Source organism: Orycteropus afer, unplaced genomic scaffold, assembly GCF_000298275.1.
Source record: "Orycteropus afer afer isolate SDZICR_OR568_19922 unplaced genomic scaffold, OryAfe1.0 scaffold00584, whole genome shotgun sequence".
NCBI lineage: Eukaryota > Metazoa > Chordata > Mammalia > Tubulidentata > Orycteropodidae > Orycteropus > Orycteropus afer.
Window position 1 is genome coordinate 69,824 of NW_006922171.1, and position 16,266 is coordinate 86,089.

A 16,266-nucleotide genomic window follows, 5' to 3' on the forward strand; every position below is an offset into this window, starting at 1 on the left:
AGTCAGAAGATACTTCCTGATAGAAGAGGAGGAGGCCAAAAAAATGAACTTCAGTATTTATATATAGTAGTATTTTTAATAGTTTAATCTCAAAAGGAAGAGGAAAAAAACGACTTAAAAAAAAAACAAAACACGCACACACTTGAACTGGGACTTTGTATTCAAGAGGCAGGCAGGAAAACCCACAGTGTGTAATTTGTTTGCTAGAATTGCTCATTCACTGGCAAAAAAAAAAAAAAAAAAAGGAAGTTGAGTCTGCTCTTAGAAAATACTGTTATGTCCTGTGAGGTTGATTTGTTCACCTAATGGGTGAGAGATACATGAAGAACTTGGCTGAGATGGTCTATTTTCTACTAGGGCCAAGTATCACAGAAATGATTCGACTTACTTTTGAACTTGCTCTGCTGGGATCTTGCTGTGCCATTCAGCATTTGGGCTATCAAAACGAATGGGCTAATCAAATATAATTCTCTGGCTCATAAGCATTGTTCTAAAGTATCCATCATCAAATGATACATAGTGAGAACAACTGACAGTTTAGTTTATAAGGCCAAGATGGGAGGAAGGGGATTCCTCAAGACAGTCTATCATGTGTCACTAATGCTGAAAGATTCCCTTTCTAGCAATGAATTCATTCAATGGGACTAGTGGGGGAAGGCAAAATAAATCCAGCCTCCATTCAGCCTCTACCCCTCAGGGGAAATGAAATCAAATCTGTATGTTAGGTACCATCCCTTAAAAACATTCCCATCAGTATTTCATGGACGTAGTTCAACCGTGGGAAGATTAATTTCTTAAAATTCTATCTTCCCTTTCTGCTCAGGTTCTCAGTTTACAGGGGCAGGTAAAATGAAAACTTATCAAAGTTTACTTATTTTTTTCCTTAAAAACTGAACTCTGATTTTAATCATAAGTCCAAATACATTCAATAGCAGCAACCCTCGGTTCTATTTCGGGGTACTAAAAAATCCAAGTGCACTGCTATCCATGTGAAGTAGTAAGTCACAAGTACATCATATATGATGCATTAATGAAATGAAGAAACAGGGAAGTGGTGGAGAAAAATACGGTCGCACTCTTTCTATAGCTGGGATGACAAGTTGCAAAAGAGAGAAAGCCTTTTAGTTGTTGTTAGTAGCCATCAAGGAGATTCCAACTCCTGGGGACCCCTGGGGTGCAGAGTTGAGCTGCTCCATAGGGTATGACCTTTCAGAAGCAGATTGCCAGGCCTGTCTTCAAAGGTGCCTCTGGGTGGGTTCGAACCACCAACTTGTAGGCTAGTAGTCGAGCCACAAAAGTGTCCTCTATGTGGACATTTGAACGATATCTTTGTCAAATATGAGACAGACTCACTGTCAACTATGGATCTGGAACTTCTGATACAAACTATCACCACTACCAAGAAAAGATAAGACAATTTTCTGAGGCCAAGTCTGCCTCCAAGAGAATTTGCTGTATGCTTGTTCTTACGATTTTTGTTCTTGTGGAAACCAGAAATGAGTTCAGCTTGCACCCCAGGTGGAAAGTTAGAGAGGGGAAACCTGTGTCAGTTGAAGTTTGTCACAGTAGGCAGAACAGTTGCTTTGCAGCCCAGGCCCATCTCAGGGTGCACTGCTTCACAGCTACACTGTAAAGTGTTAAAAATCCTCCCACCCACCCCAGAATATATATATATGTATATTTTAAAAAAATCCCCTGTCCATCTCTCAGTACACAAAAGGACCTCATCACACTGCAAAAATAGCAGTACCCACTTTGGTCAATTAAAACAAACAAACAACAAAAAAAAAGCATACATTATTTTTTTTTTTTAAATCTGTGTACTTACCTATATAACCAATACAGCTAAAAGCACTACCTACATAGGCAAAACTTGGTATTGCATAATTCGTATAAATTTGAAACCCCTCCCCCCCCAAATATTAATTGGAAGATGAAAAACATGAAAGGTTAATAGAAAAAACACCAAAATACTGAAAATATTGCTGGTCGATTACAATTTTTAAGCGGCAACTATACACAGCCATGATATGCTTTATAAATGTGAGATAAAGGTATAACTGTCTAAAAAATCCATGATGTCACACATTTTTTTTCGTCTGGAGTACAAAATATTTTGTCATAAAAATGGTAAAGATTTAAAATGATAATAAATGCAGCAAAACAAGTGTAGTGATGTCACTTTTTCGTTTTTTTGTGGTTTTTTTGTTTTTTTTTTTTAGATTTCAAGGCAAGGCACGTAATGTGGACATTATATCTTCGTGCAAATTAGGATTACTGGAAAGAGTATTTTTAATTAAAATTTTAAGAGACATAGAGGCAAAATGTGTCTGCCCATGCACACTACGGATCTGTCAATACAAGAAATTTGTTGAACAAGGCTAATGTCTGAAAGCACCATGCAAGTTTTCAGCACCCTGATGACATTTGTTTACTCAAGAGTGCGTTTTTATATCCTACACCCTGGCGGTCCCAGTTTGTAAACTGTAAGCTTTACCCTTGTGACATGGATTTGCCTGCCTCTTTGTCTCTAGAATGCAGATTTTATAGAACCTTTTGTATACCCTATGGGTTCTTGATGCAACCAGTAATTTTAAATAAATAAATTCTACCTCCAAGGAGGCTGCAGCTAAACCAACATAAGTGCTGTGTTTTCATTAATTTTTTTTTTTCCTCAAGCACATGATTTGTCTTGATTTAATGCCTTTTTAAATGCCCTCAAAAACTGAGGGGAAAATAAATTCGCTCAAAATTATGTTAAATTCTTTTTAATCCCCTCAATTTAGAGTCCAAGGGCTGAAGGACTTATAATCAGGATTCCCCTTTAGATATAAATGTTTAAATTGCACTTGCCTCTGTTAAGTGTTTTCTTTTGTGGGGAAAATATTATATTAATTTTTACTGTTGCATGCAGAGATAACACTTCACCTACATAGAGGCATTTCTTCCATAGAGCCTTTGTGTTCAAACTGGTTTTTCTTTTTTTTTTTTTTTGCTTTTTCTTTTTTTTTTAAATTGTTTTTTTTTTTAAGATTTCAAACTGGGTTACACACTGGAAAAGGCTGGGTTAAGGGCCAAATTTAATAAATCTGTACTGATAACTAAAGGCTACAGAGATTTCATATATATATATTTTTTTTAACTTTTAGAAATCAGAGTGCTTATAAAATGGCTGGCTCAAGGCCCTTGTCATCCAGCCCCTCTGACGCCGCCTCTTAGCCTTCGTTGGTGAGATAACCAGGAATAGTGATTCCATGCGTAAACAACAAGAATACTAAACCAATAAAACTAGCTTATCATGCAAATATTAAGGCATCTAGAAAGTCAGTTAAAATATATTGTCATAGAGACAGAACATCTATTTCCCAGCGGACTTCATGTAACAAAGGCTACGTTGCAGGGGCTGCGATCTACCCATCAGTGAAATATCATCGACCCTTCTTTATGTCATTACAGTTTCAACCTTAAGGGAATTAGTGATTGTAAGTGCTGCAATTGCTGGTCTAATATCTTCTTTCTTCAGGTTCTTTCATCACTCCCTTTTTGTTTTCTTTTGTTTTGTCCAGTCTTCCTCTTTTCCTCTTTTTTTTTTTTTTTAATTTTTTTATTAGTTTCTTAAACTATTGTTGTATTTCGTTTTCCCTCAGTTGCTCGTTTCCGCTTGAAGGAAAGGCTCTCCAATTATGTTCAAACCATAATTTTGGACATTTGCCGGTAGGATGGGTGTCCTATTTGCTACTTGGAAAGGAACCAAGCTAGCCCAGGTACCAGGACTGTTGAGAGGAGAAGGGCAGGAGGGAGGGAAGGGAAAAAAAAAAAAAGAAAAAATACAATGTTAAAATCTACCACAATATAAGAAATATAAATTCCATATGTATCAAATTACTACTATAGCTTTTTTTATTCTTTTTACAAATTACAGTTCAGTATGAGATAAATGTGCTCAATATACACTATATGGTCTACTTCCTTCATGAAAAGTAAAACTAAGTGTGAGGCAGAGAAACCTGGAGTAGGGCACAGACACAGTGCTTAAACCCTAACCGATGGAGGACATTCTTCCTATAAAATTTGATCTACTTCAATATAAATGCAATATGACTTTTTGTCTAATTTTTTTAAAGCAGCAAATCCATAGTCATACCAATTTCCTTATAACAGTTTGCCAGTTATTTTCTGATCTTTTTTTTCCCCCCACCTTTAATTCACAAGCAATTCAGCAGTAATTTCAATTTTTTAGCTGCCTATGGGGTTGAATAAAATTGAGAGTTGTAATGAAAGATTTCTTTTTTCTCATAATAGCATAAAATATATGTACTTTTTCAGGAAGGCCAGGGCATAAAATGCAATTTTAAATGCCTAATTATCAAACATATCTTAATCTGTGTTTTTTAGTAAAAACCTACCAAATGAAAATCATAAAACCAAAATGGAATAGGAATTTTGTTGTTGTTATTGTTCTCTACAGAAAGTACTCATTGTGAGAGAAAACATTTCTAGGAAGCCTCATGGGTTTCTGATTGCGGTTATTAGCTCCATAGCTCTCTAGTGGTTTTCTTACTCTCCTTCATGATTTACTTTCAGATAGAACCAGATTTTTCTTTCCACTTCATGTTTTCTTACACTGGCTGACAACTTATGTCTGGGCACTTGGCCCTACACCCATCAGCAGGGATTCTGCATCTGAGCTGCTCTGGAGTGGAGGGATGGGTGGGAGGATGCTGGAAGGAGGAAGCAGATGGCATTCCTGCCCATCTCCAACCAGGCAACTTTATTTTCACCTTGATTATATTGGATTTGGGGCAATTTTAAAAAGTGTTCTCTAATTACTACTGGTATAAACCAGTGGCTATTGAGTCAATTCCAACGCATAGCGACACTTGTGTGTCACATTAGAACTCTACTCCATAGGTGCTTCAGTGGCTGGTTTCTCTGACGTAGATCTCCACGCATTTCTTCTGAGGCACCTCTGGGTACACTCAATGTGCAACCTTTTGGTTAGCAGCTGAGCACATTAACCACTTCCAGCACCCAGGGACTCTGAGCCACTGGCATAATGGCTCATTAAACAAAAGTCTATGTAGAGGAAAATAACACTAGCTTTCCATCTCACAGAACAATACCACACTATACATTTTGGGGTGTACCTAATACGATGTTTTTTTTTTTGTTTTGTTTTTGTTTCAACAGTCAAATTGGAATGGATTTCAGCTTAATAATAGCTGCATAAATAATCATCAACCAAGAAAACATTGAACTGACAATTCATACCCAGTTTAATCATAGTTTGGAGATACAATCTCAATGTGCTAAATTTAATTTGGTGTCCTTTCCTTTCCTTTTGGAGCCATACAGCAAGATGGACACTATTACTGGAGGTATCGATTTAGACACATTCATTTATTCACATTTGAATTCCAAAGTGACAAAGCCCTTATGGACTTGAAGGAGCAATTTTATATGAGAAAAACTGATGCATACTGTTTTTTACTCTGATGATACCTCTGCACAAAATAGAGAGTATTGCTACATGTCTAGGTATGTGCATCTGAGTAATACATCAACAGAAACAAAATTCACAATCATCCCTTATGCTCAGTGATAAAACCATGAGCTCCATGACAGTAAAGTGCATGTTTGTTTTCCTCACTATCTATTATACTTAGAACTGTATCTAATACCTGTAGCACTCAGTTGATATTCAGGAATTTTGGGGATAAGCAAACAAATCAATGAATTTTGCCGAATCAAACCCAACTATGTATTTTGAAGAGGTGTTGCTTATAATCATATATTTTCATGAATGCTCTGGTAGCATAGTGCCTAAGGCACTTGACTGCTCACCAGAAGGCTGGCGGTTCAAACCCACCAGCCACTCCTCAGAAGGAAGGTTGGGCAATCCTACTTCCGTAGTGATACTGCCTCGGAAACCCAAGGAGGGGTCGCTATGAGTCGGGGCCGACTCGACAGCAAACAACAACAACAACAACAACTATGATTTCATTACCTATGTAAGGAAAATAGACATCCCTAAACTTAAAAATTAGAGCTGCTTAGCACTAACAAAAACTAAGTACGCAGGAATAATCACATTTAGGCCAGAAAGACTGCCTTTATGATATGCTGAAAAATCCTAACTGTAAAGAATATTTGGTATTGAGTACTTTTCTAAGGGACTTAGTTTTCACATACTTCTCTCTTCCCATACACAGCTTCAACAATTATTTCTGTGCTTTGCATCGTTTCATTGGGAACGATGTTACATAATGTATTAAGAAATTTATTTTCCCCTCAACTGTGTTTCCACTGCACTTTGTATACAATCTCATTACAACAAGTATCACTTCATATCTGTATCTGGATCATCTTGCAGACTGAAAAATAAGCTTCATAAAGAAAATAACCTAGCTTATGTATCCTTAGGAGCTCTGGTGGCGTAATCCCTAAGGCATTTGACTGTTAACCAGAAGGCTGGTGGTGCAAACCCACCAACCACTCCTCGGAAGGAAGGTTGAGGAATCTACTGTAGTGATACTGCCTCAAAAACCCAAGGAGGGGTCGCTATGAGTCAGATCTGACTCCAGGCAGTGTGTTTAGTTTTTTTTTTTTTTTTAATCTATCCTTAGAAGGTTGGGCCATAGACAATGCTAAATAACCATTTCTTTAACAAATAAATTACAAAAACTGATAAAATTTTAAACCTGCAATAGGAAGCATATGTTTTACTAAAAAAGGCTCACTGAAATCAATAGTCCTTGACAGTAAAAGGCAATGTCAGCAACAAGTCAACTGCTTTGCAAAATTAACAAGAGTTCCAAATTAAATGGGATCTAGAAGGTTGAGCAATCTACTTTTGCAGTGATACCACCTTGGAAATCCAAGGAGGGGTCACTATGAGTCGGACCCAACTCGACGGCAGTTAGTTTGGTTTGGAGAAAGTCATGTACAGATTGTATACTTTAGGAAAATAAAGTCTATTTTAATGATTGAAAATAGGTGTGACTCTTTAAATGAAATCTATCCGCTAATGACAGAAGAGAAAGGAATTCGGGGATTTTTATTTTTATTTTTTTCCAATCACTTCCTTACTCAGTTCTTTAAAAGAGACACATATTATTCTTCTTTGGAAATGCTCAATAAAAATAAATTGATGCTAGTGACTAACAGGACTCTTGCTGCAGTATGCCTAACAAATTCAATTTAGATGTTTATTTAAACCTTTCAAAGCTCCCATCTTACATTATGACCATGTCAAAATTGCAGTGTGCAATGTATTTGTCAATATTGTTTATAAACCTTTAGGGGAAAATAAATCTCAAACATTAACACTATGCAGACCCCATCTATGAGTTTTACAAGTCTCCCATTGCCAATTTGTAGGTTAACTTCAGAACTGCAAGGCACAGACATTTCTTAGAGCTCTTTGGCCGTTCCATTGAAAAAACCTGGTAAAATTAATTCAAAAGCCATGATATCAATGTAAAGAGAAATGTTTAATCAAACAAAATAATCTACATTATTTTAATTCAAAAAGACATTTCTTAAAAATATAATAGTGCTTTTTATATATATAATTCTTCTATTATTGCCAATGATCAGATGTATGGATAAAATAAACACACATATTCATATTTATCTACATATCCAAATTAGTTATATATAAAAATGCTTAATAGGTTTAATTCCTAGTGGAAAAGGAATTATATGGATGATCTAATGTTCGATCCAGCAATCTGAGTCTCTACCTATTAATAGCTGTGAGAATGTATTTATTTGAAAGGATATCAAAATACTCAAGTTCAAATTAAGCTACTTGAACAATGCATCTGCAGGCATGCATTTACTTTGTTTTCATTAAAATTTCCATCCCTAAGTCATCTTTTTTTAGGCAAACAGAAGGTAAGCAGGATTGGAAGCTGAAAACACATCTTTATGGAAGGTATACTAGCCATTAACTATTAAAAAGAACAAATAAGTACTCTCTGAAAAACCCAGGACAAAAAAATACAAAAGATCTTGACAATAACAACACAAACCACAGCTCACCCTGATGTCTTCTACTCTACTGTATAATGACATATTTTATTATACACATAACCCATAAAAGGTAAAGATTTTTGAAAAAGAAAAGATTTTTGAAAATGAAAAATATCATGGATTACATTTTCACAGGTATTTGACCAAATGCATGATGTAGCTCCCCCAAAAAAAGGAGAAAAAAGAAACCAACAGAAATTAGTTTGACCTTGAGCAGCATTAAGGGTAGGTAACAGTGCCGCCTGATTTTACATTGATAAAACCATCTTAGGACTGTGTGTGTTCCATCAAGCATCATTCTTCAACAGTAACAAACTTTATGGGAACACTTTGGAGGGGAGATTCACCAAATCATGTCATTTGAGTAACAGCTAACGGGACACAGAGAGGACAGGACAGTTGAGCTGGAAAGAAATGTAGACTTCTTCTGTATGGTTTTGGGGGACAAAATCAGCACAAATGGGAGAAACTTCCTAAAGATTACCACCTTGAGGGCCTGTGAATGAGTTATCATCTGAAGTGTTTTCCATATACAGGATACTTCATTTTGTTGAGCTTTATTGTGCTGATATTTTACAAATTCAAGGTTGTGGCAACCCTGCATTGAGTAATTCTACTGGCACCATTTTTCTAATAGCATGTGCTTACTTTGTGTATTTGTGTCATATTTTGGTAATTCTCACCAAAAGAAGTTCTGGTGGTGTAGTGGTTAAAGCATTCAGATACTATCTAAAAGACGGTAGTCTGAATATTTCAAACTTTTTCTTATGCTATTGCATACCCCATAGACTGCAGTACAGTGTAATCCTAACTTTTATATGCACTGGGAAACCAAAATATCGTGTGACTCACTTTATTGTGATATTTGCTATACTGCAGTGGTCTGGAACCAAACCAACAATATCTCCAAGGTATGTCTTTACTACATCACTTAGTTCTCTCAATGACTTCTTGAAATGGCATCATTAGACTCTATTTCATGAAAGGGGAAATATAGGCTAGAAGAGGTTAAGAGTCACTTGCCCAAAGCCCCCTATTTATATCCCTGAAATGAATCGGATGTCCATGGTCATTTCACTATATCATATTGACAGTGTCAGAGGTCCAACTTTGACCAAACATCAGAAAGGAATTTTTAACACAATTTTTCAAAAGCAAAATGGATTTGCTTTAGGAAATAGTGAATTTCCCATGCTCCATACAAGTTGGATCATAACTCAGCTGATGTTGCAGAAGAGACTTATGCAAAGAATATACGGTCAAGTTACAGAGTCAAGCAATATCAAAATTCTATAAATCAATCTCCCCTGAAAATGAGTGGAAGAAATGATGACATAAAAGAGCTGTATAGATGATTTCAAAGGGCAGGTCAAGAGGACAAAATAAAGTATTATAATGAAATGTGCAAAGACCGGGAGTTAGAAAACCAAAAGAGAAGAACACACTTGGCATTTCTCAGGCTGAAAGAACTGAAAAAAAAAAAAAAATCAAGCCTTGAGTTGCACTGTTAAAGTATTCTATGGGCAAAATACTGAATGACACAGGAAGCATTAAAAGAAAACGGAAGGAATTCACAGATACATGATACCAAAAATAACTGTTTGAAGTTCAGCCATTTCAGGAGGTAGCATATATGATCAAGAGCCATATGATCAGATTATCATATGGTATTGAAGGAAGATGTTCAAATTTTAATGGAGGCATTGGTGAAAAACAAGGCTCCAGGAATTGATGTAATACCAAGTGAGATATTACAACAAACATATGCAATATTGGAAGCACTCACTCATCTATGCCAAGAAATCTGGAAGACAACTATCTGGTCAACCAACTGGAAGAGATCCATATTTGTGTCCATTCCAAAGAATGGTGATCCAACAGAATGCAGAAATTATTGAATAACATCATTAATATCACAAAGAAGTAAAATTTTGCAGAAAAAAAAAAAAATAGTTGCAGCTGTATATGGACAGAGAACAGCCAGAAATTCAAGCCAGATTCCAATGAGGATATGGAACGTAGGATATCATTACAGATATCTGATGGATCTTGGCTGAAAACAGAATAACAGAAAGGTGTCTACCTGTGTTTTATTGATGATACAGAGGCATTCAACTGTGTGGGTCATGACAAATTATGGGTAACATTGCAAAGAACGGAAATTCAGAACACTTAACTGTGCTCATGTGGAACCTGTACAGAGACAGTTGCTTGAAAAGAACCACCGTAGGGTTTAAAATCAGGAGAGCTGTGAGTCAGGTTTGTATCCTTTCACCATACTTATTCAGTCTGTATGTTGAGCAAATAACCTGAGAAGCTAGACTATATGAAGAAAATTGTGCCACTGGGATTAGAGGAAGACTCGTTAACCTGTGATAAACAGATGACACAAACTTGTTTGCTGAAAGTGATGAGAACTTGAAGCCCTTACTGATGAAGATTAAAGACTGCTGCCTTCAGTATGGATTACATCTCAAAATAAAGAAAATAAAAAATTCTCACAATTGTACCAATGAGCAACATCATGGTAAATGGAGTAAAGATTGAAGTTGTCAAAGATTTCATTTTACTTGGATCCACAATCAACACTCATGGAAGCAGCAGTCAAGAAATCTGACAACATACTGCATTGGGCAAATGTGCTGTGAAAGACCTTCAAAGTGTTTAAAAACAAAGATGTCACTTTGAGGACTAAGGTGCACCTGACCTAAGCCATGGTATTTTCAATTGCTTCATATGCATGCAAAAGCTGGACAATGAATAAAGAAGACAGAAGAATAACTGATGATTTTGAATTTTGGTGTTGGCAAAAAATATGGAATATACCAAGGACTGCCAGAACAATGAGCATATCTACCTTGGGAGAAGTACAGCCAGAATGTTCCTTAAAGCAAGGAAGGCAAGACGTTGTCTCACGTACTTGGACATGTTCTCAGGAGGGACCAGTGCCTGGAGGACATCATGCTTGGTAAAGTAGAGGGTCAGTGAATAAGAGGAAGACACTCAACAAAGTGAACTGACATAGTGGCTGTAGCAATAGGGCCAAATATAGCAATGGCTGTGAGAATGGCACAGGACTGGGCAGTATTTCCTTTGGTTGTACACAGGGTCACTGTGATTTGGAACTGATGCAACGACACCTAACAACAATACCACCACCTAAGAATTTAAAAAGAAAAAAAAAAAAAAAACCTGTTGCCAGTGAGTTGATTCTGATTCATAATGACCATACATAGGACAGAGCAGAACTGCTCCATAGGTTTTCCAAGGCTATAATGTTTACGGAAGAAGACTGCCACACTTTCCGCCTCAGAGAGCCTGGTAAGTCAGAACGCCTACCATCTGATTAGTAGCCAAGTGCTTAACCATTGCTCAACCAGGGCTCCTTCCCTAAGAATTATGTGAGGCCAAATAAATACATATAAAGTCGGACGTCTGGTCAGGAAGAAAACAAAAAGGCCAAAGTCTTCATTTCAATTAGTCTTAGGCAATTAAAACAGAGCTATTTCAAGTATGGCAAAGCTCATTTATTAATGCAGTTTATCAGATAATGGATTGGGCATTAATCAAACATTGTATAAAATGTCAAGGTACTCAGTATGTTAACACTTTTTAGGGGAATAATAATATATACTATTCAGATTTTACATACTGATTTAATCAAGAGACTACTGTATTTACTTTAAAGATAGTAAGTACTCTTTCAAATAACTTATAAAAAAATTACAGGAATGAAATAATTGTAAGTATTCATACATAACTCAACTGTAACAGTGGCCACAGTAGTTTATACATAGTAACAGAAATGATTAATAGCCCAGAAAGCTTAAAGAGTAAATAAATAGATATTTAATTAAAAAAAAAATTGCTTTTAATGCCTTTGTACCTATTTAAAATATTCCCATGAAGGGGAGTTTTTTACTTCCTTATCAAATGACTCCCAATTTTATTGGCACAATATTAATACACAGATATCAGTATCCCCCCCAAAATATACATTATTTTCCCCTATTAATAGGAAAAAAAAATTTTGTCTGGGAAAACCAGGCAAGGGGAAATCAATTAAGGACTGCTATAAGCTTGTTATTCTAGATTCTATGTGTTTGCATTTGGACTGGCTGCTTACTTCCATATTATACAAAGGGTACAGATTTTAAGACTACTATATGCAAAAATGATGGCTAGTCCAGTGGAAGGTTTGTATGGGTAGTATTTAACTTAAACCCATTAATGTACTAGAACAACAACAACAAAATGATACTTAATATATTAATTGTTAGCACTTACACAGTGATTATTATCTGCCAGGCACTGTTCTATGTACTTTGCCTATTTTAAAGTTTTTAATCCTCATAACAAACTTATGAGAAAAATACCATTATAATCCTAATTGTACAGAAGAGGACACTGAAGTTAGGCAGTTAAGTATCTTGCTCAAGTAGTAAACTGCAGAAGCCAGGATGTAAACTTCAGAATTGTGGTTCTAGGATCTGTATTCTAAACTTTACCTCATTTCCTTCTTTTGTCACACACACTTTAGTTTTTAACTGGGCTAGAATTTACATCACCTCTGAATTATAGGAATGTGTCTATGAATTAAAACCAGTAACATTTGTTGTTGTTGTTATGTGCCGTCGAGTCGGCCCCGACTCATAGCGACCCCTCCTTGGGTTTCCGAGGCAGTATCATTACAGAAGTAGGATTGACCAACCTTCCTTCCAAGGAGTGGCTGGTGGGTTTGAACCACCAGCCGTCTGGTTAGCAGGCAAGTGACTTAGCCACTATGCTACCAGAGCTCCTCCCAGTAACATTTAGTCATGTTGAAATTGCCAGTGCAACTCTCAGGTGTAACCTTTGATTCCAAGCATCAGCACAAGTAACTGTATTCTACCTATCCAGTCACAGACACCTGTCAGCTGAACAGAGTATTTACCTTTGTTTCACATAGACACACATGTAGCTATATGTCTATAACTTGCTTATTGTGTTCTACTTTAGATATGGGTAGGTTAGAGGTGAAATACAGAGAGCATCTTACAAAGGTCCTGGGTTTCTCTGATTTATTTGTACCATTTTTAAGGATCACTATTGCCATCTGAATGATCCTATTTGCATGCAACGTGATTTCTAATGATTATCACTATTTGTAATAACCTGTATCAGAAAGCTCCCTGGCCGGCTTTTACCTGAACTGTGAAGTGCTCTTGTGGGCTCTCTGCAAAGCACCAAATATCGTAAACTGCAGGTGGCTCATGGAATTATTCTAACTGCCAGCAATAGCACTTCTTAGTAATGAAAGAGCAAAGTATTTGTTTCTTAACTAAGTAGGTAAATAGCCTTCTTTATTGCTATTCCTTGGAGACCAATGGTTTTGAAAATAATATAGTCTTCAAACCTCATTAATTTATATTCAATTGTTTCAGATGTGCTTTTGTGATTAGGACACGCTGGACTGAATGTTACCTTTACTGTTTATCAGTACTAGCATTAAAAAGAAAAGATGGCATGCGACAGTGAACTATTTCTATTTTATCAGGAACACCAGACAAGGAAAGTCCTTACAGGTTATGCAATGAAATATTGAATGTGCCATTACAATTACTTTTTCCTGGGAGAATGCTCTCACAAAATCCTAGAAGACCCATCATCAGGGCAATCTATATACTTAAAATACCTTTTGTCCTTAAAGTTTTAAATTGAGACGTAATTTTGCTACATAAGCAAAAATGACTAGATCTTTTTCTTTCTTTCTTTTTAAACAAACTTGATTTTTTTCATGTCTTAAAACTGAAAATGGAAGATGGGAGATGATTATGAAAATAACAAATTGTAAATAAATCATAGTTCACACACACATACATACATAACAACTCATGTAGCTGTGGGAGGTTTGAGCCAATTAAAAAATACGGAATTATAAAGCTCCAAGTAGTTACTTTATCTCCTCCCACAGACTGTACCCAGTGGAGAACCTCACATGTTGATTTCCATCCTCCTTCTCCAGTCTCTATTCCTCTCTACCCCCGGGCTCCTTTTCAAATGCTATTGTTATAAGTGCTACTGCTCCCCTTATTTGCATATGTGATTCTTCAGCAGCAGACAAAATTCTGTACAAAAACAGTGATTCAGAATAGTGCCTTTCACTGGAGAAAGTCACGAAAGGCATACTGAACTAAGGAGAAATGTAAGTTTTATACAAAAGCTAAAAAGAGATTCCCAAAAACTGTTCATTTAAAAGCAAAAAATAGCATTATTTGCACAAGTTTACCTCTAAATGACAGTACTTATTAATAGTAGAATTCTGAAGCATCAAAATTACAAATGACTAAGAAAATGAATATTATTTTCTAGTATGCCTGTGACTGTTCACTTGGACAAAAGAAAAATTTAATTCGCATAAAACAAAAGAAGGGAGAGAAGACTTTGTAACTTTTGACAATTTCTAAAGATTTAAGGTTTTCCTGAACTTTCTTGAAATTACATAGGCTTTTGCCTTTTTTAATCCTTTTTTTAAAATTATATTTTCATAATATTTATTTCATAGTATAGTTTCCTAAATAAAATAGGACTAAAAATTCACTGTCTCCCACCTAACAATACTAAAACCAAAAAAAAAAACACTAGCTAACATGAAAGTCAAAAACGGTATGTTAAGAAATGGTGCCCTGTCTGCTGGTGGAGTTGATTTGGTCTGAATGTAATGCACATGCAAATATGGCACTTTCCATAAAACATCTTCAAATAAAGTAGGTGTTTAATATACTTTCTTTCATTGCAAAGGTTAATCAGCAGGGCTGACATTTGGGAATTTTCTGACTCGAGCTCCTCCCTCTCTCGTAGCCTTGCCAAAAATCATCTGATGGGAAACCTAAGATTAAGTTTGTCCTACCTAAGCGAACAAAGAGTGTTCTGAACACACCACGGGTTTACAGCAGAGCGGGAACTTTTCTAATCCTGCTGGAATCTGCAGTGCTGCTCAGAAAAAATCACGGAGAAAAGTTGTTTTCTCTCCTCTAACATCTTGTCTCTGGATCATCTCATTTTGCTCCCACTGCAGACACTGCTGCTTCTCCCATAAAGGTTAACTTAAAGCTCCAAACATAATCATGTGGAAAATGGACATTATTGATTGCTATGGTCCATTGTTCCCCTATCCTAAGTCCCTGAAGTTCAAGTTCAATCTGGAATTACATCATGTCTGGTTTCTCCTGGTTACCAGACGGCTTGAGACGTGACCACAGCTACAGAAAAAACAAACAGCCTTCTTCACGCTTCAGCTCCCCTATCGATTCAAACGTAAACTTTTTTTTCTTTCTCTCAAGTATGCTTCAAGTATGGAGCATGGTTAATTTAGAGATTAAGTTCCAAATTAGATTATCTAATGGCATCTTAATGGATTGCTGACCCATTTCCTGTGGGATGGCAGCATGCTAGTCTGGCTGGAATACAATTAATTTCTTAGGAAGTGTTCTGAAGAGTTTGCCTAGATAAAAAGGAAACATTGTGTTGTGCACATCTTTCTTTATAAACGGAGAAAGTTAGGCCAAACTACTACAAATCCCAATGTATTTTTCAACAGCCAGATCCTAGATACCGTGTGTGTGCATGTGTGTGTGTGTGTGTATATTTCATGATGATCATTTTTCCAAATGGGAAAATTTTAGCTTTTATTAGGATGGAGTAATTTTTAAAATAGAATACTGTACACAAATACAAAAAGCAACACTAGTTTGTAGCCCTGTTACCAAACAAAGATCATGTTCAACTTTGGCTTTTGTAATTCTTTGTCTTGAACCAAAGGTCATGCCATTCATCTACCTTATCAGTACTTGTAGCATAGTCCCAGAGTGGTGCTAGAGGCCCAGAGTGGTGGGGGAAAGTTGAACATTTTGAACACACTTTAGAGCTGACAGCTGAAAATGAAATTCAGCACTCTGAGAATACAGCTCCTCCCAGGAACTCCAGGATCACCCCAGCTGTTGGACTATAGGGATGTGGCAAGATAATAAACTGAAAGCAGAAAGTACTAACCTAGTGAATCTGTAGGGATAGAAGGTTGGGCAATCCTACTTCCGTAGTGATACTGCCTCGGAAACCCAAGGAGGGGTCGCTATGAGTCAGGGCTGACTCGACGGCACATAACAACAACAACAACAACAGTCTAAGTAGAATGTGGAAATAAAACTTAACTCTTGATACCATCTCAGCGTATGATATGTACTCACCTTA

At 36.4% G+C, this 16,266-nt stretch overlaps 1 protein-coding gene across 1 annotated transcript in view; it reads right to left on the reverse strand.

The window, feature by feature from the left end:
* Positions 1–3,643: 3,643 nt before the first annotated feature.
* The window catches only part of NFIB (nuclear factor I B), a 619,654-nt gene continuing 607,031 nt past the window's right edge, over positions 3,644–16,266 (reverse strand). Inside the window, exon 12 of the mRNA XM_042783020.1 lies at positions 3,644–3,773. Within this exon, the coding sequence (XP_042638954.1) occupies positions 3,644–3,773 (130 nt within the window). The remainder of the gene's footprint in view (positions 3,774–16,266) is intronic.